We start from the raw sequence: 26,533 nt of genomic DNA on the forward strand, positions 1-26,533 counted from the left end.
GCTGAGCTCAGCATAAGTTAAGCATTCAATAACTAAGTCTCAAGTATTAATTATCCTATTTGTTATATAATATTGTTCTTCGGTAAATATCCACACACACACACACACACACACTCTGTTTAAATCATACATTTTAAAATTTTAACGCATGAATGAAATCAGAAAATTGAAATAATTAGAGTTGATATTATTAAAAAAAAAGAACATAAAATACATAGGAAAAATTGTATGGGTTATATGAAAGAAACAAAGTCTAAACTGTCCATGCCTTTCTTTTCCTAGTCTTCTCCCAAAAAAAAAAAAAAAAGAAAGAAAGGACAATTAATTCAACAATTAAACTCAAAGTTCCCTTGCATTCTTCTTCGAAAGATAAGGAGTTTAACATGCCGCGTATTCTAAGACTCCAACAAATCCAGAAACAAATTTGAGAAAATTTTAAAACTGCAAGAACTATCTTGAATATCTGTTGATGTTCACAGGCCACAGCAGCAGATAGCACCAATTTATCAAGTAACCGGCAATCTAAAAACTGTAAAATTAGATCCATAAGGACCACAACCATCAACAAAAGTTCCCGGATTGTGGCAAAAATAGATGGTTTCATGTGTTTACCTCCAATATTGTCAAGTCAATCAATCACCCGAAACAAAAGATTTATCTTCATAATACCTTTTCTCACTTTCAGCCTTTTTCTCATTTCGTCTCTGCACAATAACCAGGCGCCAGCTTCATAGTTAAAGAATCACATTTCATAGAAATCTTTCATCTCTTAAAACAATATTAGAAATTAAACCTGGTATGCCTCATGATTTGATACAATCCTCTTGATTATTGTGCTAGTGGTAATGTCCAAAGGACTTTCCAAGATCTTGGAAATACCTAGGCTGATTGGGACAGAATAAGGATTCCTCGTCTCCTATAAAATCAACAACCATAAACAATTTTTTGTAACTAACAATGTACCTCCAGAGATCAATAGAGTCCAATACAAATATACCTTCTGAAAATCATTATCCTCTGCCACAGTTCCATGCACAACCAAAGAGATATTGAAGGTCGTTATCTACAGCAACAAGAACTTCGAATGAGATTGAAACTGAAACAAGCGTGTATGCCATGGAAGATCTGTCATCTAGATTTCATTACACTGAGACATTTTAACCCCTCCCCACCTTTCCTACCCCAAACATTTTTTTGGAGGAAAAAAAATAAAAACTAAACAAACTACCCATGTACACAACTTTGACATAGATTCATGGTAATCACAATTGGTGGAAGTGCATGGAAAAGGCGTTGATGGGGGTGCAAGACAACATGTCGCAATTGCAGGGTAGATTGGATAAGATCGATAAGGCTGTGGAGGGATTACGAAGCCTGAGGGAAATAATGGAACATATGATCAAGGCACAAGGGGGAGCGGCTGTTATGAGCAATGAAGGTGGAGAGCAACAAAGGGTAGGAGGAAGCGAGATGCATGGGAGGGATGAGAGCGTGGCGCGCCAGGTAGGGGGATGGGAAGAAGTCGCTAAAGAAGTGAGGGTAGCATTAAAAAAATGGAATTACCTGGGTTTGAAGGAGAGGACCCGTTGGGATGGCTAAGGAGGATGGAGCAGTACTTCGAAGTCCATGATACACCACTGGAATGTATGCTCAAATTGGCTTACATTTGTATGTGTGGTACCTCGGTGCATTGGCTCCGATGGATGAAGGTAATGATCCAAAACATGGATTGGGACAGAGTTTTTAAGGAACTAATCAAACGCTATAGTGGATATGATGCCAATCGTTTCGAGCTAATGGCGTCGCTGAACCAAGGCCCGCGGTTGATGGACGCTTACATTGAGCGCTTTGAGATGTTGATTGCATAGCTTGGTGATGTCCAGGAGGATTAATGTTTGAGCCATTTCATGAGCAGGTTGAGGGAGGAGATACGTCGGAGGATGATTGTGCACGCACCCCGAACAGTGGATCGCGTGATGATGTTAGCAAGGGGGCTGGAGAGGGAATTGATGGGACGGCAGTGGATCGGGGAAGAAATAAATTGGGATCGGGCCTGGTGTATGCACAAAAATCGGTAACTAATGTGGGCTGGGCCAATCATGCCCAAGTGCATGATAGGGAACGTAACAAAAATTACCCATGGCCCAATATCAGTATGGGGACTGTGAGTCCAGGAGAGCAAAGGATACGAAATTCACTTGCACCGCAATCTTACGGTGGTTGGTCTCAAGGTCACTCGGGAGGAAGTGGTGGAGGAGATCGGGGTAGAGGGACGACAAGAATACCATATCAAAAAAAACGTGATGGCGGGGTCGTATCTCATCAAGAATTCTTGCATAGGCGATAAAAGAGATTCTGCTTTAAATGTGGAGAACCCTACCACCCGATGCACCGATGTGCCAACAAGAGTTTGAGAGTGACGATTTTAGCAGAAGAGAAAGGAGAAGACGGCGAGTGGGAGCAAGTCGAGTTAGAGGAAAAAACGGAGGCTATGCGGGAAGCAGTGGGGACAGGGGAACCCAATGCTGAATACAACACTCTAGAGTTACCGTTGTATTCTGTTAATGGCATAAACCACCCACAAACATTGAAAATGAGGGCGAAGGTGGCTGGCCGAGAGGTAGTAGCAATGGTGGACAGTGGCGCAGGCCACAACTTCGTCTCAAAAAAATTAATAGCGGAGTTGGGGATCGTAATTGACGAGAGCGTGTTTTTTGGGTTGTGTCTTGGGGATGGGTGTTGGGTGTCAAGTCAGGGGGTGTGCAGAGAGTTGGAGGTGGATATGGGGCAATGTCGAATTCAGATTGAAGGATATTTGTTTTGATTTATGGGGCATTAATCTTATTTTGGGAGTTGATTGGCTTCGTACATAGGGTGATGTCTTGTTGAATTGGAATAAAATGGAGATGCGATTTAGCTGGCGTGATCAAACAGTAATCTTAAAAGGGGATCCATCCCTTAGCAGGTCCATGGTTTCCTTCAAGGGGATCGCCAAGGTGAGTGAGGTGGAACTCTGCGGTGCAGTATTACTCAAGTGGAGTGGAGAGAAGAGGGGTGGGTTAGACAAGAGGGAAGGTGAGGAAGCAATGAACAACATTCTTGTTAACTACGAGGGGATATTCCCAGAACCTCATGAATTACCCCATAGTAGGCGACAAGATCATGCTATGAGTATAAAGGAAGGTTGTGGGCCGGTATCGGTAAGACCTTATCGATATGCTCATCATCAGAAGGATGAAACTGAATGGATGGTGAGAGAAATGCTCACATCAGGAGTGATACAAGTCAGCAATAGTCCCTACTCAAGTTCGGTTATATTAGTCAAAAAAAAGATGGGAGTTGGGGTTTTTGCATCGACTACCGAGCATTTAATGACATTACCATTGCTGACAAGTATCCAATTCCCGTGGTGGAGGAGTTATTTGATGAGCTACATGGAGCGACACATTTTACCAAACTGGACCTCAAATCTGAATACCACCAAATTCGAGTTCAAGCTGCCGATGTACATAAAACATCGTTCAGGACACATGAAGGCCACTACGAGTTTTTGGTCATGCTTTTTGGGCTAAAAAATGCTTCGGCCACGTTTCAAGCAACCATGAATGAGGTATTTCACCCTTACTTGCGAAAATTTGTATTGGTATTCTTTGATGATGTTCTGATTTACAGTAAGGGTTGGGAGGAACACGTGCAACATGTGGAAGTAGTGTTGGAGTTGTTGCAGCAACACGAGCTGGTGTTGAACAAAAAAAATGCCAGTTCGGGTAGTATTTGGGATATATAATCACGGCCCAAGGGGTAGAAGTGGACCGTAATAAGGTTGATAGTGTGGTAGGTTGGCCGCAGCCACAGAACACAAAAAGGTTGAGGGGGTTTCTGGGGTTAACGGGATATTACCGGAAATTCATCAAGGACTATGGTAAGATCGCGAGGCCGCTCACTGAGCAGCTGAAAAAGAATAATTTTGGGTGGAATGAGAAAGCCCAAGGTACTGCCTCAGTGCTGAGGATGCCCGAATTTTCTAAAAAATTCGTGGTAGAATGCGGCGCTTCAGGGGTGAGAGTAGGGGTAGCGTTGGCACAGGAGGGCAAGCCTATTGCTTTTTACAGTAAAGCTTTAACAGATCGAGCGTTATCCAAGTCTACATATGATACAGAGTTAATGGCATTAGTATTGGCAGTCCAACATTGGCGTCACTACCTACTGGGACGCAAGTTTCTAGTGGTAACTGATCACAAGCCTTTGAGAAACTTGTTGCAACGTGTAACCACGCCGGATCAGCAATATTGGTTGGCCAAGTTACTGGCTTTTTTTTTTTTTTTTAATAAGAAACTTAGATTTAATATAGAAGATTTAAAGTTTACAAAACAAGTGGATGAGCGATCCACAAAACATAATCGTGATCAAAACAGTCCTAACGCTAGGAACAAACAAATTTTCAATCCCTAACTAGGTCCGTTATTCGCATAGTTTGAAACTCCGCTATGTTGAGCGTCGAAGTCGCCACTCGGAACTTGATCTACTCCCATAATTCTTCCTCCGAATCCTCTACGTCGCTGAAAATTCTGCTATTGCGTTCCAACCAGACTGACCAGAAAATGCAATGAATCACTACGTACCAGAATTCCGTTAGACCCTTCCCCTTGAGGAATGACTGATCCATTAGCAACATGTCCCTCGATCTGCAAGGGAAACTCCATTGGAAGCCCAAGTGCTGCATGACTTTGATCCATATTGCCGTCGTGAAAGCACAGTGCAGTAGAAGGTGGTCCTGATTCTCCCCACTTCTCTTGCATAAGCAACACCACTGAGGACATAAAAATATGCCCGGCCTTCTTCTCTGTATTTCATCGCTAGTCTGCAACTTCCCCAAAGCCACAATCCAAGAAAACACTTTTATCTTTTGTGGTATCGATACTTGCCAAATGTTAGTGTATTGTGGGAAAAAAGGGAAATTTTGTACTGGAAAGAATGATGAATAAAAAGATGAAACAGAAAAGACTCCGGAAGGATCCCCAACCAAACACGAGTATCCGTAGTACCCACAGACAATGTAACGGAATCTAAGACCCCTAAAAGGTTACTGCACTCTTCCAACTCGAAAGTATTTAACCCTCTTTTAAACCTAACGTCCCACTGAAAGCTAGACTGACCCTAACTATCAGAAGTCGAATAAAACTGTGTAATTGGCTTGTTGGTACACGAGGAGAGACGGTACAGACGCGGAAAACACTCTCTGAAAGGCATCTCACCTACCCACCTATCCTCCCATAATCTTAAAATGTTACCCCCCTTAAGCAGCGTACCAATCATCTGATGACAAGTCGTGTGAGAACTAGAGATGAACTTCCAAGGGCTTCTCGGAGTCGATGTCCTGGCTGACCTTACGTCCCACCCATTTTCTTCGTTCCCATAAATGCTTCCCAAAACTTTTTTCCATAAAGAGTTTTTTTCTACCGCGCACCTCCACCACCATTTTCCTAGTAGAGCCTTGTTCCTTAAACGAATGTTACCCAATCCAAGACCTCCCTTATCTTTCGGCTTGCACACTTGTTCCCAACTAACAACGTGGCAATGCGACCCTCCATCGGCCCCATCCCAAAGAAAGTCCCTCATCATTTTTTCCATAATCTTAGCCACGCGAACCGGTACCTTGAAAAGAGACATATAGTAGGTTGGCATTGCGCTAAGAACCGCTTTTATCAATGTCAAGCGACCCCCTCTCGATAGAAATGACTTCTTCCAACTTGCCATTTTTTTCGTCATTTTTGACAGCACAGGTGCCCAAAATTCCATCTTGTTTGGATTCCCGCACAATGGTGCTCCCAAGTACGTAATCGGCCAATGCTCTTTCTTGCACCCAATATCCGAAGCCAATCCCTCAACATCCTCCTCCGAGTGATTCAATCCTAGAACAACAGTTTTATCAAAGTTAATCATCATTCCAGATCTACTGCAGAACAGTTTTAAGAGTTCGACCACCTCCAACATGTGTACCTTTGATTGTGTAAGAAACAATGTGTCGTCCGCGAATTGAAATGCGAAATCTCTATGTTACATCTTCCAACCGCAAGTCCTCTCACCACATTTACCGCCTTCGCCTTATCCACCAACCTTCCCAGCCCATCGATGACTAGATTAAAGAGGAAGGGGGATAAAGGATCTCCTTGTCGAAGCCCTCTTTCCCCTTTGAACTTCCCCCTCGGTTTTCCATTGATTAATATGGAAAAGGAAACACTTGAAATGCACCCTCTTATCCACCTCCTCCATCTCTCACCAAATCCTTTCTTATGAAGCACAAATTCTAAAAATCTCCATTCGACATTGTCATAGGCTTTTTCCAAATCAACTTTCAATATCCAACCTTTTTTTTCCCTTCTATGCTCCTCTACAACTTCATTGGCAATAAGGCAACAATCAATTATTTGTCTTCCTTTAATGAACGCACATTGATTTTCCGCTATTGTTTTCCTCATCACTGTTTGTAGTCTATTTGTGAGAACTTTTGCCATGATTTTATACAAACTCGTGATCAAACTGATCGGTCTAAAATCTTTGATCTTCATCGCTTCTTTCTTCTTCGGTATAAGGCATATGTATGTTTCGTTCGTAATTCCATTAACAACTCCTCCCTCGAAGAATTCAGCGAACACCTTAATAAGATCGGCTTTAATTATGTCCCAATTCTTTTGATAGAATGCCATTGTAAAACCATCCGGCCCCGGAGCCTTTGATCCATCGCATTCCAACACCGCTCGTTGTATCTCTTCCTCTGAAAAAGGCATTTCCAGCCGTTCAGCATCAACCGAATCTATTGGATCCCACTCTAGCCCATCGAGACCCAATCCCTCTCCTTCTGATTTTTTGTACAAGTTCTTGTAATAACCAACAATCTTGTTCTCAATGTCTTGTTCTTCGACGCACAATGACCCATCCTCCAACTCTATCTTGTCTATCATTGCTCTATTCCTTCGGCTATTCAATAAAGAATGGAAAAACTTTGAATTTTGATCCCCATCTTTTAGCCACTTCAGTTTCGCTTTTTGGCTCTCAATTTGCTGTTTGCGAATGACCATAGTTTGCAATTCGCATCGCGCCTCCCTTCTCTGCTCTTGTAAACTTTGGGACCAATCTCCCCCCGCCTCTCTCACGTCCAACTCCTTTATCAAACTTTCCAGCTCCTGAATTGTAAGGTTTACATCACCAAAAACCTCGATGTTCCATTTGTTAACCTCAAATTTAATTTGTTTTAGTTTTCGCATGAACTTATATCCTTCCCACCCACTAGAATTGCATCTATTCCACCATACCTTGACCGAATCTTTGAACTTGGAATGCAACAGCCACGTATTCTCGAATCTGAACGGGGTAGGACCCCATTTCAACTTTGTGGTGTCCAACAAAATTGGGTAGTGATCCGAAGTGATTCGTGGCAAGACAATTTGTCTGAACATTGGAAAGGTGTCTTGCCATCCCCCTGAAAAAAGGAACCTGTCCAGTCTACAGCAAATTGGGTTCACCCTGAAGTTAGACCAAGTGTACTTTGCGTTCAATAATGGAGGGTCGTGTAGTTCTAGTTCCTCGATCAATCTATCAAAACAAACCATACTCGTGGTTACCGATTGGCTATTCATTTTTTTGGTAAGATTTCTTACCACATTAAAGTCTCCCCCGACACACCACTTATCCCCACATATGGATTTCAAGCCCGCAAGTTCATCCCAAAAAAACTCTCTATGTCTTGGTTTACAAGGGCCATACACCGCTGTGAACCACCATCTAATCTCATCCTGCATCTTGATTTCAATAGAGACTGTAAAATCCCCGATCAGATTATCACTTACGAAGACAACTCTAGGATCCCACATGACTGTAATACCTCCCGATCTCCCATCCGCTGGTAAACTCACCCAATCCACAAATCTTGATTTCCATAAACTTGCAATGAAGCGACGATCCACCATGGCTTTCTTAGTCTCTAAAACCACGACAATGTCCGGCTTTTCTTTCCGAATAATGTTCCATGAACAAATCTTCATAGAAACTGGTGTGACCCTCTCGAACTCGATCCTTTTTCATAATTGATACCCCACTTCAATCTGTCAAGTTCTCTCCTCAAGATGCCCGTAACCTTTTGGTCTTTACCTCTCGGTTTGTATTCATGATCCACCTCCCCCAACTTCGTTACGGCCTTTGTGTTGAGTTCCCCTGAAGTCCCTTTCGAAGCATCTATCTCGGAACACGACTTGTCATGCATACCTGATGCACCCCCCCTACTAGCTCACTCGACAACCCCAAAGCAGAAAAAGAAGAAGGAAAAAAGGCGTGAAGTGAAAATGAATGATTAAGACTCGATGGATGGAAGCACGATAGTACCGTACCCACTAAGAGTTTAGTGTTTTCAAGGAAAGATGGCTCTTTGGTGAAGTCTTCTTCCTCCTGTGAGAACAGCCCTTCAATGTCTATATCCTCTTTATCGGTATTCTCCCTGGATTCCGAATGCGATGATGTTTGGCTGCCAGATTCTGAAGAATCAAACCCGTCATTCATGAATTCTTCTTGTGGATCATCGAAGTTAAAATCTTCTTTATCATCAAAATCTGTTCCTCAAAGCTCGGTAAATACCTCCTCATACAAATCGACGGGCTTCGACCTTCCCCTGGAATCGCTGACTTCCGCATCCTCCTTAGTTGATGAGACAGTTCTTCTGCGATAGGTATGTTCACAAGGAGGCAGTAAAAGTCCAGGTACTGATCCATCTTTTTGTGCATCCCTGTTCGAAAAGTCCGTATTTGAAGCAGATTGTATTGGAGATCGTCTGAATTCCTCGATATCTTTCGGTACGATTCTTTTAAGGATTTTTTCCACCTTACTACCCATCAATTGTTTTGCCGGAGAGCATCTTTTTGACTTCATATCTTCTGCTGTAATCTGTGGTAAAGCCCTATGCTCTTCTACTGTCTTTCCGTTGTTGCAACGTGTAGACTTCCCATTTCCTTTCCTTATCCTGTGAATATTGGAATTACCCCACCCTGCCGCAGTCCGCTTGCCATTGATCACAACCTGTGCGTATGTTTATTTTGCATAAGTCTCGTACGCCTTTCGGTCGAAGGATGCAACTGAAATTAACAACTCTGCGCTGTCCCCATTCAGATTGATCGAAATTTTATTTGGTATAAATCCATCTTTTAATCCTTTGACCTTGATTTTTGCCGCCTCTAAATCTCTGAAAGATAATTTATCAGCACTAATCTCCACCAAACCCCCGCATCGATCCCCGATGGCTTTAAAGTTATCAAGGGTCCATAAATTCCAAGGTAAGCTGGATATCCTAATCCAGCTATTACAACACTTGTATACCGTAGCCGATGAATTAATGTCTGGCCTCCATCCCTCAAAGTCTAAAGCCACTCCATTATCAAAGAATCCTCTTCTCAAATGCAGGTAATAAGAGAATTCCTTCGGTTGCGAAGGCCACCATACTGCCTTGTTATCTTGAAACGGGAATAATTTGATCCTCCTCTTAACGTCGTTGCCTAATACCGATTCAATCTGCTCCCAAGAGACATTGACTCTTCCTCTAGTAACAATGAGGGCTTCGTCCCAATTCCTTTCAATTCCAGTCCTGACCAATACCTGTGTGCTTGTATGCGTCTCTTGGCGATAGTCCCTTACATTAATCTTCACTGCCTGTTGATGTCGTGTACCTCTAATTGGGGCTTGTCCATACTTGGCTTTAGCTTGTTCCAAACACTGAGATTTCCCCGACAGTAGCTGAATGAATAAGTTTAGAATCCTTGTCAACCCTGAAGAGTTTAATCCGCTCGGCACAATTATTCTCTGTTTCCTTCCCCGCAGATCAAATCTTGATATCTCTAGAAATCGGCCCCTCCTATTGACAAAGCGCTGTATGATTACAATCGCATTTCTGCCCCTAACCCGATAGAAATCCGACATTAACTGAGGACTGTGAACAAAGCTCCTGAGTTTTGAAATGAACCAACCGGCCTCTCCTCGATCCAAGTCCAGAAAATAACTCGCATTTCTTGTTCTTTCAGACCACCGAATGGCAGAGCCTCCGTTAACCAACCTGAGTGAGAACGCTTTGAACTCTATCTCGTGACATTTTAAAGCTAAGTCGGCTAGTAAGCGAAGATTATGAAAGAATAAAGCATAGAGCTGGGGCAGACAATGAGGCAGCGGATGCATTATCTAGAAGAGAGGACATGGGAGGATTGAATGCTTTAACAAACACATAATGGATGGGAGTACAAGAGATTCGAGAGTCTGTGAAAAATGATCCAAGGTTTAAACAGACCATAGAAAGAGTGAGAATGGCACAAGATAGTAGCAAACATTTCTCCTTGGTTAATGGGTGTTTGCTATTTAAAGGAAGATTAGTTGTTCCTCGGGCATCACAGTTGGTTTCCAAGTTGTTGATTGAATTCCACGATACTCCCGTTGGGGGACACTCAGGAGCCTTTCGAATGTATAAAGAATCGCAAATAATTTCTTTTGGCCAGGGATGAAGAAAGATATCTTTAAGTTTGTGTCCGAGTGTGGAATGTGTCAAAAACAGAAGTACGAGGCTGCTACACCGGCAGGGTTGTTACAACCCTTGGCAATTCAAGAAGCGATCTAGGAAGATTTGGCTATGGATTTTATTACGGGGCTGCCGAAATCGAAGGGTTTTGAAGTGATCTTAGTGGTGATTGACAGGCTATCTAAGTATGGACACTTTGTACTCCTTAAACACCCGTACACTGCCAGCACTGTGGCAAAAATTTTCACACGCAATGTGGTCAAACTACATGGAGTTCCAAAGACGATTGTCAGTGACGGAGATGCGGTGTTCATGAGTTTATTCTGGTCCGAGCTGTTTAGGCTGTAGGAGACTCATCTCAAAATGAGCACGGTCTCCTGAGACAGATGGACAAAGTGAAGCCTTGAACAGATGTGTGGAGACATATTTGCGTTGTTTCAGCTCCGAACAACCCAAGAGTTGGTCATAGTGGGTGCATTGGGCGGAGTATTGGTACAACACTTCCTATCAGACTGCTGCTGGAATGACCCCATTTGAGTGGTGTATGGAAGAAGACCTCCTACTTTAATTAAGTTTCTACCTGGGGAAACTACTGGGGAAACTAAGGTATCCGCGGTTTCACAGCCTTGGTGGACAGGGATGAGCTTCTGAGGCAGTTCAAATATAATCTAAAGCGGGCTGAACAACGGATGACCGAGTACGCTGGCAAAAACAGTAGGGAGGTCCATTTTCAAGAAGGCGATGTGCTGTAGACCACACCGCCAAAATTCTGTTTGTACAAGGGTGTTCCAGAATTAGCAGCTAGATACTATGGGACTTATCAGGTGTTGAAGAAAGTAGGACAGGTGGCGTATCGTCTGAAGCTACCCGAGGGGTCCAAGATACATCCAGTATTTCATGTGTCATTTCTAAAAAGAGCAGTGGGTCGAGAACCTGATGAAATTAAGTTGCCCAGTTAAGTGGACACCGATTTGTTTCTCACCTTTGAACCTGAAGGAATTTTGGCTCAAAGAACTAAGCTAGTGGAAGGGAAGTAATGCCAACAGTTACTGGTGCAGTGGAATGGAAGAACGGATGAGGACGCGACGTGAGAAGACAAGGAAGATTTCACAGCACAGTTTCCTGGATTTCGCCTTGTCCTGGGCATGTTATAGCCCCAAATTTATTGAGCCCAGTTACTCCAAAATTATCAGGCCCAACAGCTGAAGAGCCAGACAAGCCCCGACCCAAGATTGTAAACGTGTATGTCAGGAAAGGGAAGGGAAAAACACGTGAAAAAGAAGTATAAAACGAGAGAGGGGGTTGGGTAGAGAGGATTCATTCAGTTATTATTATGTGAGTGAGTCATTAACAATTTGTTAGTGTGAGAGGGAGAAAATAAAAATTCAAGGCGGAATCCGAGCTTCAAACATTTGGGATTTTTCTATTCCTTTCCTTTTATGTTACTGCTATAAATTAGAATATTAGATTTTTATTTAGTTTCAATATCTGGAGTAATATGGGGACTAACTATGGATATTTGTTTACATGTTGAATTGATTGGACTGTTATTTATTTTAAGCTATTGATTGATATTCATATAAATTGCTTGTGAAAAATCTGGTCGATATTTTGCATGTTTCTTACTTAATCATGAACCAAAAAAGAATTGATTGAATACAGCTTGGAAAATATAAACTAACACATAGTTAAACCAGCAAGAAATTGTATACATGGTTAAACCAGCAAGATATTCCCGTGTATGACCAATCAAGTACAGATCCTATTAGTAGAGAAACATGATAGGACAATGAAGCTACACATTTATTACCATCAAATCGTCAAGGAAACAATTAAGAAAAATGACCAAAGCCTTGGACAGACGACCTGTTCAACCAACTGCGAGATATCCTTGTATTCAAATATTGATTTACGACTAGAGTATCATCAATTGCAGGTATATGAAGAAGATATGCCGAATATTATATTCCGAACTCGATATTATCATTACGAAGTCCGAGTAATGCCTTTCGGCTTACCTTATGTACTGGCACTTTTCAAAGACCTGATGAATGGCATTGTTAAGAGAATATCTAGATCAATTTGATGTGGTCTTCATTGATGACATTCTTATTCACTCGACATGGCCGCGAACATGCAAAACATCGGTCTTGCAGAAACTCGGAGAGCATTAGCTATACACCAAGCTAAGAAAATGTTCATTTTGGTTTCACTACATTATGTTCCTAGGTGCTCTCCAAATATTGTATCAAGGAATCAAATTAAAGTGCAAGTCATATTAAATTGGCAAAGAGATGGCTGGACCGCCAACCACTAAGTTTTGCCCAATCTAAATGGAGCATTACCTATCTCACTCCCAAGCCAAAAAAGAAATAGGGCAAGACTAGAAGGTCCACGCCCTTATTGTCAATGTTTTCCAAGGTTGTAAATGGCGGGAGGCAGTGGCGGGGCGGTCACTAACGCCTCGGCTGCCCAGGCGGGGCCCATTTTTTTAAGTAATTTTTTTTATAGATAATCATAGATAACCATGCAATATAATCATTTTTATATAAAATGTGCAATTAAATAATGTTTAAGCACAAAATATATCATCTAGATAATGTGCAATTAATAAAGTTTCATCATCATATTAATGCTATGATGCTAACAAAGTAATATAATTATTTTTACCAAAAAACTAAGTTTAAATTTCAAAATTTCAATCAATTATCCATCGTTAGAACAAGTAGCAGACTAAACATAACTAATCTTCCAAATCATCTACATATGCACCATCTACTACATCCAAATCAATTATCCATCATTGAGAGTTAAGAGTTGAGAGTGAAAACCAAAAATAAAATAATGAGTTGTGTTAGGGTTTTAATATTTAAAATTAGTTGACTTTGACTAGGTTTTTAAAATTGTTGACTAGATTTTTAAAATTGTTGATTAGGTTTTTAAAATTGTTGACTACAACTTAAAATCTTGACTGCCTACCTCGCCCGCCTGCTCGCCGCCTCGACCCGCCTGCTTGCGGCCTCGACCCACCTCCCCAACTCCGTATAGCTTGGGCCGCCTAAACCACCCGCCTCATGCATAGGCGGTGCGGTCGAGAGCCGTCTACCGCCTAGGCACCGCCATTTAGAACACTGATGTTTTCTAAATTCAAGTCATGATTGGTACGAGGGAATGAAGCAATATGGGAAGACCAAAAGGTCCACATCCTTATTGTCAATGTTTTCTAAATTCAAGTCATGATTGGTAGAGGAATGGGGCAGAAATGGATGACATTCCTAACTCATTCCCTATACCAATGCTTGGTATGCCATGGGAATCCCATGACAATGACTATTCCCATGTTTATTGGAGTAGTCATTCCACCGATTTCACAAAATGGTTCTCTCATCTATTTATTTTAACCTACCAAAACCTTAGTGCATTGACATTTTAATGATAATGATATTATCATTCTTATAAATAACTATAGTTATTTGGAGAGCAAGACGCACTAAAACGCTAGGGTGCCTTGGGGTCTGAGCCGCAAGGCACCCCAAGGCAAAGCGTACATTTTATCGAACTAAAGCAAATTTGACATAAATTTAAAAAATCCACATATATAGCGAATTATGTCATAAATACATAAATTAAATATATTTCACAGAGATATCAAACTATATAAAAAAAAAACAATTAACGTAAATCATATAAAGAAAAACTTCAACATCTCAAATTCATTAGTGTCCCGTAAGTGCGTAGTATGCCAAGAAATAAAACTTCAATAGGGGTTGACGGCTGTCTTGTTGGAATCGGTAGAAAGCGAGAAATCAAACCTGTTTTTCTGCACTTAGTATTTCTGATTTTCTGTTGTTTAATGGTGTAATTAGAGTTTGAAGTTTGAGGGAGATTGGGAAGATCAAGAGTCGACATGTCAATAAATGCAGGCAAGGTTTTTCGGTTATCAAATAGTTACGGGCTTTAGTAATTGGACTTCAAAATTGGTTGAGCTTGGCTTTATTAACTGTACCACGCCTTATACATCCAAAAGGCGCGCTTTTCTGCGCCTCACACAGGCCTTGCGCTTGGGCTAAGTCATGCGTCTTAAGCCATGCTTGGAGTTGGAACATTACCCAGGCGCATGGGGTGAGCCGGCGCCTAGGCGTTCGTTTTTAACTATGTAAATAACAAGAATAATAATAAATATTTAATAATGTAAAAATGATAATAATTTAATAACAATCATAATACTAATTAAATAACAATGATAATAAATAAAAATAATAATCTAATAATCATGGTAATAATAATAATAATAATAAATAGATATTTAAAAAAAATTAAAAAATCAGTAATAATTTTTTAACAATAATGTATTTCAAATAAATATATGTATATAAAAATAAATAAATGATTATTATTTAATAATAATTTATTGCAAAATAATTATTTTAAATAAACAAATTATTATTATTATACTAATATAAAATTAATATTAATATTACTTATAAAATAAAAATAACTTCATAACAATAATAGGCAATTATTTTTGAAATTATATCGTAAACAATTCATCATCTTTTAAGTTTATTTTAATTTAATTTTTTCCTATTACATAAAGTTAATTTTTCTCCAATATTAAATTATTGAATATAAATTTTATGTATTTATTATTTCGCACACACGACAGTGTGCTTGAGTGCTAGTAATGATAATAATAAATTCTCAAATAATTATTATCTCAAAGTTTTTAATTAAAAAGTGATTTAGTTATTAAAAATAATCTTATTTCATTCCTTCCTCATTTCTTCCATTCCAATATAGGTGGTCTCATTGTTTTCTCTAGAAGACCCTTGTTTTCTCAGATCAATATTAGACACCAAGAGAGGTACTTTCAATTAAGATAACTATTTATCAAGATTATGATAAACCATACTCACCATATCTTTTGAAACCTCATATGGAGCACCAATTATGACCTCATCCGCATAGCGACAAGCCAAAACACTCAAGCTTCGTTCGTGTAGATTCATAATTGGACGGTGTGCTCCTCTATTTGCACTGCAGAACGTCACAATGGCAATATGTCATAAAATACCCCTCCAGTTGTATAAGAATAATGACAATTTTTTTATATGGCTTCAGCTAACAACCAAAAATGAAGACAATTATAGGAAATTGGGATTGTTAATTATAGTGTTTGCATTTGTTTAAAAAAAGTGATTATGGACTTTTTCTTTACAAAATTTGCAAAATTTCGTAAAGAAAAATACATTACTTTTTTCAGTGTTCTAAAAATTGGACTAGGGAGGCTGAGGTGCTAGGCGCTAGCCGATAGCACCGAAAAGTGCTAGTCAGCCAACCTAGGCAGCAAGGACGCCTAGGCGGCCTTAGGCGATCCTATGATTTTTTTCGGTCTTTTTTAAAAAAGAGAAATTAAAAACCGAATAAAATAAAAAAATGAAAAGTAATTTTTTTATTTACCCTAAACTAAAGTCCAAAAAGAAATACAATTTGTTAGCTTACCCTAACACACCAAACTTCATCTTGGAATCTGTCGTGCCTAGGCGCTGGCCTGACGCCCTACTAGCGCCTATTAAATTTTAGAACCTTGACTTTTTTAAAGCATTTGCAAACACTATAGTCATTAGATCTGTTAGGAAGAGCAATTAAGATTCAGAATTCAACTTAGGAGCTCCCTGAAACCCTAAAACATCGAAGAAGTAACCAAAGACAAAAGCCAGGCAGACCAAAAAATGGATTTAGGCATTTAGCCTTCACTTTCCACTATATCTAAAATTATCCATTCACGCATTCGACAGAAAACATCAAATAAAGCTTAAAAGGTTATTATCAATTTTCTCCAGCATTAGAAAATTAAGGTTGAAGCCAGATGATACTCTCAAACTGCCTCGCAAGATACATATCCACACTACATTTCGAGGCCACAAGGTAAAAGATTAGAATAATGACAAGACTAACATGCAATAAATGGTAACAAGGTAACAAGATCCAGTCCCCATACATCAACAACCTGGTATTAAAGCTAACATGCTGAGAATGAATACAATCTGTTGTTTTGAAAAAAGAAATCATATTAGGAACATGGAAAAAAAATATACAGAACTATGAAACAAATGGATCCAATGTATATGGAAAAACGACATAAGTATGTGTAAAACCTTCAAAAAGAATAGAAATTGACATGTTAATCAGTTGAATTAGCCACTCAAATGATCAAGCATCCAGAGCAAATGAAGTGTTCTTACGGTACTCATTTCCCGAAACAGAGATTCGAAAAATATTGATGTAAATGGATCATCAATTTCCTGGCAAAATTAAGAAATGAACAGGGGCTTTTGTTGGGAGGAGATAAAGGTAATTTAGGGAACCTGATACAAAGAGCTCTCTAAGTAGACAAAACACAATTGGCTTAGTACATTTGTCCTGGAATGTGGATTTTTATAGAATGACACGATATCATAACCTTGAGCTATAGCTTGCCCATTTGTAAGGCTCAAAACGTCATCAATTTAGTGAAATATGGGATAGAAAATCATATTCATACGAGGAATAGGACAATTGGGAAAGGCAAAAATATAAAGCATCTGAAAAATGTTTCCACCTGACAGTTTGGTCGGTATGGATACCAACAAGCAGAAAGTCGCCAAGCCCCCTGGCAAGCCTAAGTATCTGTAAATATGAGCATACAGAGTAAACATGAAAAAACCTTGGTAAGGAAACCATCACTTTTATCAGATTATATGCATAACTGTAGGCATGAACGGGGGATATGAAATTTTCTAAAAGCATAAACAAGCTCTTCAAGCGCATAAAAAAAACTAACATGTTGAAAACAAAAGGGCAGGAAAGATATAACCAACAGTTAGAAAATAAATAGCCATATGTGTCAGCAATCAAATGCATGCATTTGACCATTGTTATCCACAACAAAAACTTTTCAAGTCAACAAAATGAGTTATAACAATCACCCACCTCCACATGTCCAGCATGGAATAGATCAAATGCACCATCTATATAAACTATACGAGCATCTTGTCCAGGCCCCTGAAAAGTCAAAAGTCGTAAACTTCAGATATTAAGCAACATCATTCAACATCGCAATCAGAGTGGAACTAAATATCATGCAATAAAGTAGGAAGATACATATAAGCTTGAAATCAGGATCTCAACATATCAGTCCAGGTGAAATTCAAAGCTAGAAATGAACGCAGCAGGGAAATTAAACGGATGACACAAATTGTGCATAAAACCCCAGTAGAATTATGAGCTACCTTTTTTCACTTATAATTTGGGTGAGTTCGGTGTTGATATCTGAATAATTTCTTGATACAACAGGTAGACTACAGCTTGGTTCATACCGGCTAATGGATAATGCCATTTGAACTTAAAAGTTTGGTTTCTTGGAGCTTATACAAGAAAAGACAGATAGTTGGATAAGGAAAACGGCAGTATTAAGTCTTTTTTTTTTGTTTTTATGAACAGAGAAAAGCTAGAATGGTTGAAGGCAAAGAAAAGATATTGCTTACTCTGAAGAAATAATTTTTGAATTATTTTGGTAATATAAAAAACTTCATCAATAGCTAGAGCTACACTTCTTTGGTTAGTTTTCAAAATGATCCTGCAAATGTGAATAGATAGAAGTATCATTTGGTTTACATGGAAGGCACTCCTTGGTGAATTTTAGTACCTTTCCATTGGAAAATTGGACAATCCTGCGAGATGTAGGTAAAAAATGAGATATTCTTGTCCCACTACCAGACCCACCATCTTCAGATTTGTGGCTATGACCATGACTGAATTGTCTTTGCAGTGAAGAGTGGTTATGGCTGCCACCAGTTGACCTCTCTCTCATACACAGAAGCATACGACCTATTATGCAAAGCCACAAAAACATACTTTTAAGTTGTAGACAATTACATTAATAGCATCCAGGAGTCTAATGTTAAGTTTTACAATTGACCAAAAAACGGGAAGTCTCCAAACACAAGCGCTAAAAGAGTGACTGCTGAAGTGACTTCACTGTGTGACAAATAGTTTTTCTTGGAAAACCACTACAAATTAGACCTTCCGCTGTGCTCTTAAGTCCCGTCTGTATATGTATATATAGATTTGGAAATATTAATGGAATAGTCACATCACATGCCACTAAATCTATGAGAAGTTGCAAGAACGAACCAACAATGTCAGTACTTGAGACCCCTTCAGTGCGCTTAATCTGTTTATATCGTCCAACCTTCTTGGCAAGGGCATAAGCATCAGTCCCATCTGGAAGAATGCAGGGATCATCCCCATGGATAATGTAATCAATATTATACTCATCAAACAGTTTTCTCATGAAATCTTCAGTGATAGCATATGGAGCATCAGGAATAACTTCGTCCACCCATTTTACAGCACTTACCATGATCATCCTATGACAAGTAAAATCACAAAGTGCAGGAGTTAGTTGGTTAGAAAAGCTGCACTGCAGAAGGCTACTCAGGGAGATTGACGAACAAAAGCTATTGGACTGAGTAATGAGCTAACAAAATAAAAGAAGTGACATAGTGATCTAGTTAAGATGGAAAACTATGTACCAATAATGGATGTAGACAACGCTTTATTAATTTCTAGCACAAAGCAATCAAGCTACCATGAACAACGATCAGTGAGTGACGATAAGTAGGTCAACAGCAAAGCTCACCAACTACTTATGATTAGTCGTGATCTAGTCCACACTTGATCCTAATCGAATCATGACGCAACAGAATTGATAATCACGCAGAACGCAAGAAATTCGGTGTGTACGCAAAAGAGGGTGAATATAAGACAAAATCATCAATACAATTAAGCCGCCAACACCAGAAAAGAAGAGTATAGAATGAGAGGAAAGGAAGAGGGGAATATCAACCCAGACCTCTCACTAAGAGGCGTGACTGGAGGGCCTTTGTTGGCAATAATTTCAGCATCGCTTACAACGCCGACAACCAATTGATCACCGAGGGCCCGAGCCTGACGAAGGGCGTTGCAGTGGCCGTAATGCATCATGTCGAAGCACCCATCCATATACACCCTTATCGGCCTCTTCTTCCTATTCTTCGGTAGGGCAAAGTTTAAACCTAGCAATGACAACCCAATTACCAGCCCTCCAATTAGCCAAGATGCCAGAATCCGCGAGCTCAGCTGGCCATTCTCCCCCTCCGACCCCATTTCTTCACTCCTTCGCTGCCAACAAAAGTTGTGAGAGCCTGTTATTCTAATTTAAATTTAATAACATGCAGTTAGTAATATTTACATAAACGGAAAACAACTTAAAATTTTCCTTTCGGGCCCTAAATAAATTTTGGCACAACCCCGACGCAAGGATATACCAATAAATCAAGTACTCAAAATATATCTTATTAAACCACAAATAAGTTCGGCCAGGCACAACAATGATAAACCATTCAACATCATACAGAGCCGGCAAGGCTCAAAACAAATATATTACAATATCATAACTCTAGAAATACTCCAACTAACATGATCCAACTACTCGGGCATACCTCGGTAAATGTAGAAACTCCACAACAATAATATACTATTGTCTCTTTGCTCGCAACACAGTTGAAATAATTAAATAAACATAATAATTTTCGTTATTTTCAAATTAGTGATATTTAATATTTTTTTATCATAATTACAAGGGATAAGTGATATAGTCATCTAAAAATTTAAAAATATAGATAATAATATATCAAAATTTTTTTGAAATGAAAAAGATTTTTGAAAGTAGAAAAAATATGTTAGTTGTAGATAAATTATAAGTTTACTAAAATTAATTTTTCTGATTTTTTTTATTGGGATAATTTCCAATTTAGTCCCTCATTTTATGACTCGGTCTCGATTTCATCCCTCATTTTCCAATTGACCCGATTTGGTCATCTATTTTTATGATGTTTCCCAAAATTGGTACTTCCATCTAATTTGGTGTTAAAACAGATGGAATGACTTGTATAACCTAAAACAGACGGAATGACTTGTATAACCTGTTAAAGTTACCGATTATGGTGGTTGCTTTTGTTTTTGACCGATTCTGATTGTTGCTCTGATTCCAGTTGGCTGATTACATATTCAATTTGTTTTAATAGATGGAAACGAAAAGCGCGTATCTTCTTATCCTTCCTCGCTCAATTTGATCATTCAAAGAATGATATAAGGCCACCGTGTAGGCCGAATGATCTACAGCCAGCTTCAATATTTTCTTCTGCAAACATCAATGGAACCTACCGGAACTATCGTCGTCACTTCTGTAGGCAGACCGTATCATGGCTTCGACATTTTCTCCGTCAATCTCCCCTCCACCTTCAAAAAGACCTCATCCCTTACCGAGGATCGCCTCACCAACGGTGTATCCATCAACTTCAATGGTTAGTTCGCCGCTGAATTCAGAACCGGGCTTTGAGAAGATGAAAGAGCTGGAAGTGAACAAGAAAGGGATAGTGCAATCGCTGATTCTGAGAACAGTGACTTTTTCAGGAAAGCACAAGTGGGGGATTGGGTGAATCATCTCACCCCTTCCATGGTAGAGAGAATAGCAAAAATAATGGACGCAAAATTGGCTGCTTCCGGCTTGTCCTTCCACACTTCATCCATCACCATCCTCTTTAATCAATTTCTTGTGTGTTAATTTGTTGCGCAAATTTTAGACATGCATGCAGTTTGTGTTATTTTATTTCGTTTGTGAAATTTTTTATTTTCAATGTTTGTACTTTGTCAAGGGAGATAATTGAAGGCATATTTCAATTGAGGATAATTTTCTTCCATTCTTGATTTGATGTCCAGGAAGAAAGTGCTATTAGTTTCCATCTAGAATCGGTAGCTTCAACAGCATATACAAGTCATTCCGTCTAATTTAACACAAAATTGGATGGAAGGACCAATTGTAGAAAACTTAAGAAAAATTGAGGACCAAATTGGGGGTTAATTGAAAAATGAGGGACAAAATCAGGACCGAGTCATAAAATGAGAGACTAAATTGGGAATTATGACTTTTTATTAAATAAAAATTGAGTTTTTTTTTAGTTTGATATAGGTATTTTTGGAACTTAAAATATGTGACACCAAGACGCCAAAAAAGTTACTCTAAGGGTCACATGTTTTATAACATAGTAGATATGGATGATACCTGGGGAAAAACACAACAATGTACGAACCAAATGTGCTCTCACTGAGCTCTAGTACTGCCCGCTTCCTTAGTTCCTTCTGAGCATCTCTGGCATGCCCAAACACAAAGACACAAAGCCCCCTCTCGGAATGAGAACCCCAGTACGAGAAACCAAATAAATCATTACATATGACATAGAATATGTGATGCATGTTGTGCATGAATGCGATGCAATCTCAGGATATGAGGAATCAAATGACCAATATCAACAATAACATAATGCTCGACCTAGTCCATGCCTCAGTGTACTTAGCCTGAGAGATGGCTCCACTCTCGATGCCAACAACTAGCTAAGTCGAACAGAATCGAGGTACCCAGAGATCCACACAACATACTATAACGGATTTCAACTGAAAATACATATATATAAATGAGTATCAACCAATTATAGACTCAACATAATATGTCCAGTGGTGTCGATGTGACTAACCAAAATCTATCTTTTAACAAAATAATATTTTATTTCATTTTGCACATCCATACCCAACTGAAATATGCAACTCAACATATGATTGCCACATAAATCGACAATAGGAAGAAAATCATACACCAAGATAGCCCGTCTCCACGATCCTCACACCAAGCTTTTACCAGTGAGATACATCCTCAATAATATCATAAATTCATCCAAATACCTTAACAATATCAAACTTTTGCCTAATTGCTTAGTCTATAACAACTCATAAAATATCAGTTTACATGCCTTCAGAATATTTCCCATAACTTGACCAAATCTCACCAAATTTTCATTCTTCTGAATCTTCTAATTTGGTTGGAAAGCTAACTCATTCTGGCACATTTCAGTTGTTCAACACTTAGTGAAATTCATTGATCAACAATGCCAAAAACAACCCATACCAGCACACATATGCAAAGCAAGGCGGAAGCATTTTCCTGTTCGACGCATATTGGTAGAAAGTTCATAACATTTTCATGCTTGATCAAAATCGAGTGATTCCAATTGGAAATTCAAGCGAACTCAAAGTCCAACAAGTCATCATCACAAAGTTATGCCAAATAAAATAATTTGACTGGCCTAAATTTGTCCGCAAGAACACGCTTTTAGTCTTGTATGCCCTACTTCTTTCAGATTGCGTAGTCTCTGGAAAATTGGGTATATCTCATTCATCACTAAACCAAATTATGTGCGGTGTCATTTCGATTTTGAAGATAAGACAATGCTCGACAACTTTCATTGGAATCATATTTCCAATTTTCCAGAGTACAATGCCCAGAATTTTAAAACACAGAAAGCACTTGGCACTGCCGCAAGCCTGATTCTCATTTAGGACCAGTTTCAGTAATACAAGCATATCTCTTTCAATTTTCAACCAAATGATGTGAAAAATTGGCATCAAATTGAAGCAACACAGAGCACTACAAGCTTTCTTCAGACCATAACTTCAAATTCCATATGTAAAAGTAGCAGTAACACGAAAAAAGACCCAATATGCTCTGTTCCTACTGCTACAGAATACAACTACATGTTTCAGCTTAAATCCAAGCCATATGCACAAATAAGCTTAGATTCGAAACATAAATCCAACATATACATATATACCTTCAAGAATTTCAGGTTTAAGGCAGATAATACCGCTGGAATCGATCAAAATTCAAGTATTTCGTTGATTCGTTCTGTCACCAAAAACCAACTTCGCTTCTTCCTTCCATTTCCTTCACGTCATTGCGGTTCTTCACGATTTTCAGCTGCTAAGATTCTTCCAAATCTATTCTTGCGCGAGTTTTTAAGTTGTGAAGGAGATTAATTGTTTAAGATCGAAGAATCGCAGCGGAACGGAGGAATCGGGTGTGGCCGTGTGCGTGGAGGAGAAGGGTTCGGTGTATGTTTGTCGTGTTTTATTTGTGGAGTTATAATTATAATAAATATTATTGTTTTAAACGTTTTGTTTGTGGAGTTATTATTATTATTTTAAACGTTTGTGGAGTAATTTTAATTTTTTAGCGTGATGTGTGATATCTATTCCCATTTTGTTTATATATTCATCTGAGGCTTGAGATCAAAATGAGGAATATGATACGTGACATTGTTTTACCAAACTTTTTCTTAGTGGTTTTCGCACACATGAAGGTTATTGGTTTCCAGCCTATATACCATTTTCAACTCGTATTGAGCTAAGAAAAGGAATAATTTAAATCCCAGAATAATAATGAATATAAGATTCATATTTGGAACTTTTACAAAACATAAAAGGATTTATAAAAGATATAACAAAGAAATTAAACAACAGAGGATTTTACTGAGATCCCATAGAATCATAAATTCATAAAAAATCACCCATAAACGCCTTAAACGCCATCTCTCGGCTAAGCAGGCTGAAGGGCTACAACATGAATTTATTTTTCCTGGTTAAACTCAAACCTTGTATTTACCATTTTCTGGTTCATCTTTTTACCTTATGTTCTAACCAAAAACTCTTATATTACATTAAATTCTAAAAATTTAAATAAATCTTTTATTATCTCAATCTAATTCCAAGAACAAATAAATATAGATCATGTCATAGTAAGGTAATAATTTAGCACGAATACTTTAGCCTGTCATTCAGGCTAATCTTATGAAAAATAAAAATTTTAAAACAGTAAATAAAAACAGAAAATAAAAACAGTAAGAACTTACAAAGTTGTTATCAGAACTGCAAACTTTTATTGATATACTTCAGAAGGGTTTTTTACAAGAGAGAATAGAGGGGAGCAAACTCAACCGTGTCCTTCTAATAACACAGAAATAACCTATATATAGATAGAAGAGCCGGACATCAAACCCCGGATTCCATCTTAAAATAAAAATAGTAAATGCTTTATTAAAGCAAATAGTAACATGGTTACAAAATTCAAAAAGTAAAAGTGATATGGCACACACTTTTTGTCACGATATGCCATGATGTGTTATTCCACCAATAGTGAGATTCCACTTGCAACGAATTTAATCATCTTTGATATTATCCTTTAAAGATTTCTTCAGATTTTCAAAGATGTCATCTATTTGAGATAATTGAGAAGTATCATCATCTGGATTCTGTGCATCCTGCATTTGCATTAGATGTATGAATTGATTTTCGCTGGATTCAGACGCCATAGATTTATCTGACTTTGAATCAGAACATCCAATATTCTGGAAAAGATCCTTTTTCATTTCTTCAATATAAACCTCAATCATTTTTTCTTTTGAATAGATCTCAGAATATTTCTGAGTGAGAATCTTGAATGGACTCATAGAGGATTTTTCCTTTTCTTGTTGATTGTGAAATTCTGTCTGATATAATAAAATTTTTTCCTCCATTTGATGAAGAATTTCATAGCCATAAGGCTTTCCAGTTTCTGGATCATCACGTAATAATTTGTCTCAAAATTTTGTGGAACTAACTCGCCATATGCAAGGGATTCCTTCATCAGTGTATCCAAATTCTGGTTGCCATTTCCAGATCCAAGGAATTCCAAATTCCATGAAAAATAGACATAAAGTCTTTTCATCTATCCAATGTTCAGAAAATGATTTTTTAATACTTGGGAAAACATTTAACCAAGTATTCATGGGTTTTATAAAAACCTCTGGCAAAATCTTTGCAGATGGACCAAATATCTTCCACCAGATTAAAAACCAATTTGGAACTGGATGATGAAAAACATTTTCACAAATCTTTAGAAACCATGTATATTTCCTCTTTTCATTTTCATAAAACAGAGTTTTATTAAAACTTTCAGTATAATCCCAAAAATTGAATTTAAAACTCATTTTATGACTTTCAGAATAAAATTCTTTTTCAACTAATGGAGATATACCCCATTCTTCAATAGATATTATCTTTTTGATAATGAACTTTGAGAAGTTATAACTTCCTTTCTGCTGAGTATTACTGAAAAAGTGAGTTATATCAACACTTTTTGTAGATAACAGAAGATTTTCATAAAATCCTCTCTGCTTGTAGGAACCATATACATATGATGTATTGGTTAAATATCTTTCCATGATAGTCCATGGAGTTTTTTCCCATTTGGTATCTTTTTCTTCTATAAGAAGAATCAATTCACGATGTTTTGTCTCTGTATATAGAGCTGAATCATTATCATCTTCTTTGATGATATTAGCATATGATGTTGAAGATTGAGAATCTGTATTACTTCTCTGTTTTTGTTTCAAGAATTCTTGAAATTCATTGTATAATTCATTCTGCTCAAAATTACTGGATGAACTAGATAAGTTCTAGGCTATTAGCCTCTGTTTTCCATGCTGTGCAATAATATTAGGGGTTTTTCCCCTACCACCTCGCCCTCTATAAGAGGACTCTCCTCTTCCTCGGAAATACATATCTGTAAATGAAAACATTAGGATAAATATTCTCGAGTTAAGAAATCAGATAGATGATTATCTTCACCTTTCTTATAAATGATTTCAAAATCAAAAGGAGCTAAATGAGCCTGCCATCTTGCAAACATTTGCTTAGAAACGTCATGTTTAAAGTCTTTATTAAACATAAATTTTTCAGATTTGCAGTCAGTTTTTATAATAAACTTTTGATTATATAAATCATCTTGAAATTTCAGAATACATCTGACAATAGCTAAGATTTCTTTTGCTACTGTGGAGTAATTCTTCTGGGCATTATTCCATTTCCCAGAATAAAATCTAATAAGATATTCTTGTTTAGTTTGGGGATCTTTCTGTTTTAAGATTCCTCCAAAACCTATATCTGAAGCATCAGTTTCAACAATTTTATCCCATTGGGGATTAGCAAGCATAAGACAAGGAAGATTTTTAACATTTTCCTTTATATTTTTAATAG

At 38.2% G+C, this 26,533-nt stretch overlaps 1 protein-coding gene across 7 annotated transcripts; it reads right to left on the reverse strand.

Annotated features, from left to right (window-relative positions):
• Positions 1-333: 333 nt before the first annotated feature.
• On the reverse strand, positions 334-23,593 carry LOC142533264 (ethanolamine-phosphate cytidylyltransferase-like). Of its 7 annotated transcripts, XM_075640006.1 has the most exons (12): positions 23,293-23,593; positions 21,693-21,779; positions 19,443-19,750; positions 18,722-18,957; positions 18,234-18,415; positions 17,519-17,590; positions 17,148-17,215; positions 15,463-15,583; positions 998-1,063; positions 794-916; positions 613-704; positions 334-522 (listed from the first exon to the last, which is right to left on the reverse strand). In XM_075640006.1, the coding sequence occupies exons 3-11, from the start codon at positions 19,733-19,735 to the stop codon at positions 633-635; spliced, it is 1,233 nt and encodes a 410-aa protein (XP_075496121.1). In that variant the 5' UTR covers positions 19,736-19,750; positions 21,693-21,779; positions 23,293-23,593; the 3' UTR covers positions 334-522; positions 613-632. The 7 variants fall into 7 exon arrangements, with proteins under 7 accessions (XP_075496121.1, XP_075496130.1, XP_075496099.1 ...); XM_075640015.1 differs by lacking the exon at positions 21,693-21,779 and having other exon boundaries at positions 19,443-19,745; XM_075639984.1 differs by lacking the exon at positions 21,693-21,779.
• Positions 23,594-26,533: the final 2,940 nt, after the last annotated feature.

This window comes from Primulina tabacum, chromosome 2, assembly GCF_025594145.1.
Source record: "Primulina tabacum isolate GXHZ01 chromosome 2, ASM2559414v2, whole genome shotgun sequence".
In the NCBI taxonomy this organism is placed as follows: domain Eukaryota; kingdom Viridiplantae; phylum Streptophyta; class Magnoliopsida; order Lamiales; family Gesneriaceae; genus Primulina; species Primulina tabacum.

What these genes read in the sequence shown, in the direction of transcription:
- LOC142533264 (XM_075640015.1), bottom strand. Translation starts at nt 19,735, where the DNA reads ATGGGGTCGGAGGGGGAGAATGGCCAGCTGAGCTCGCGGATTCTGGCA. An exon ending in ATGAGGTTTCAAAAGATATG is followed by an intron (nt 1,064 to 15,462) that starts GTGAGTATGGTT and finishes TTGTTGCTGTAG; the next exon opens with ATAACGACCTTCAATATCTC. An exon ending in AGGATAATGATTTTCAGAAG is followed by an intron (nt 917 to 997) that starts GTATATTTGTAT and finishes TTGATTTTATAG; the next exon opens with GAGACGAGGAATCCTTATTC.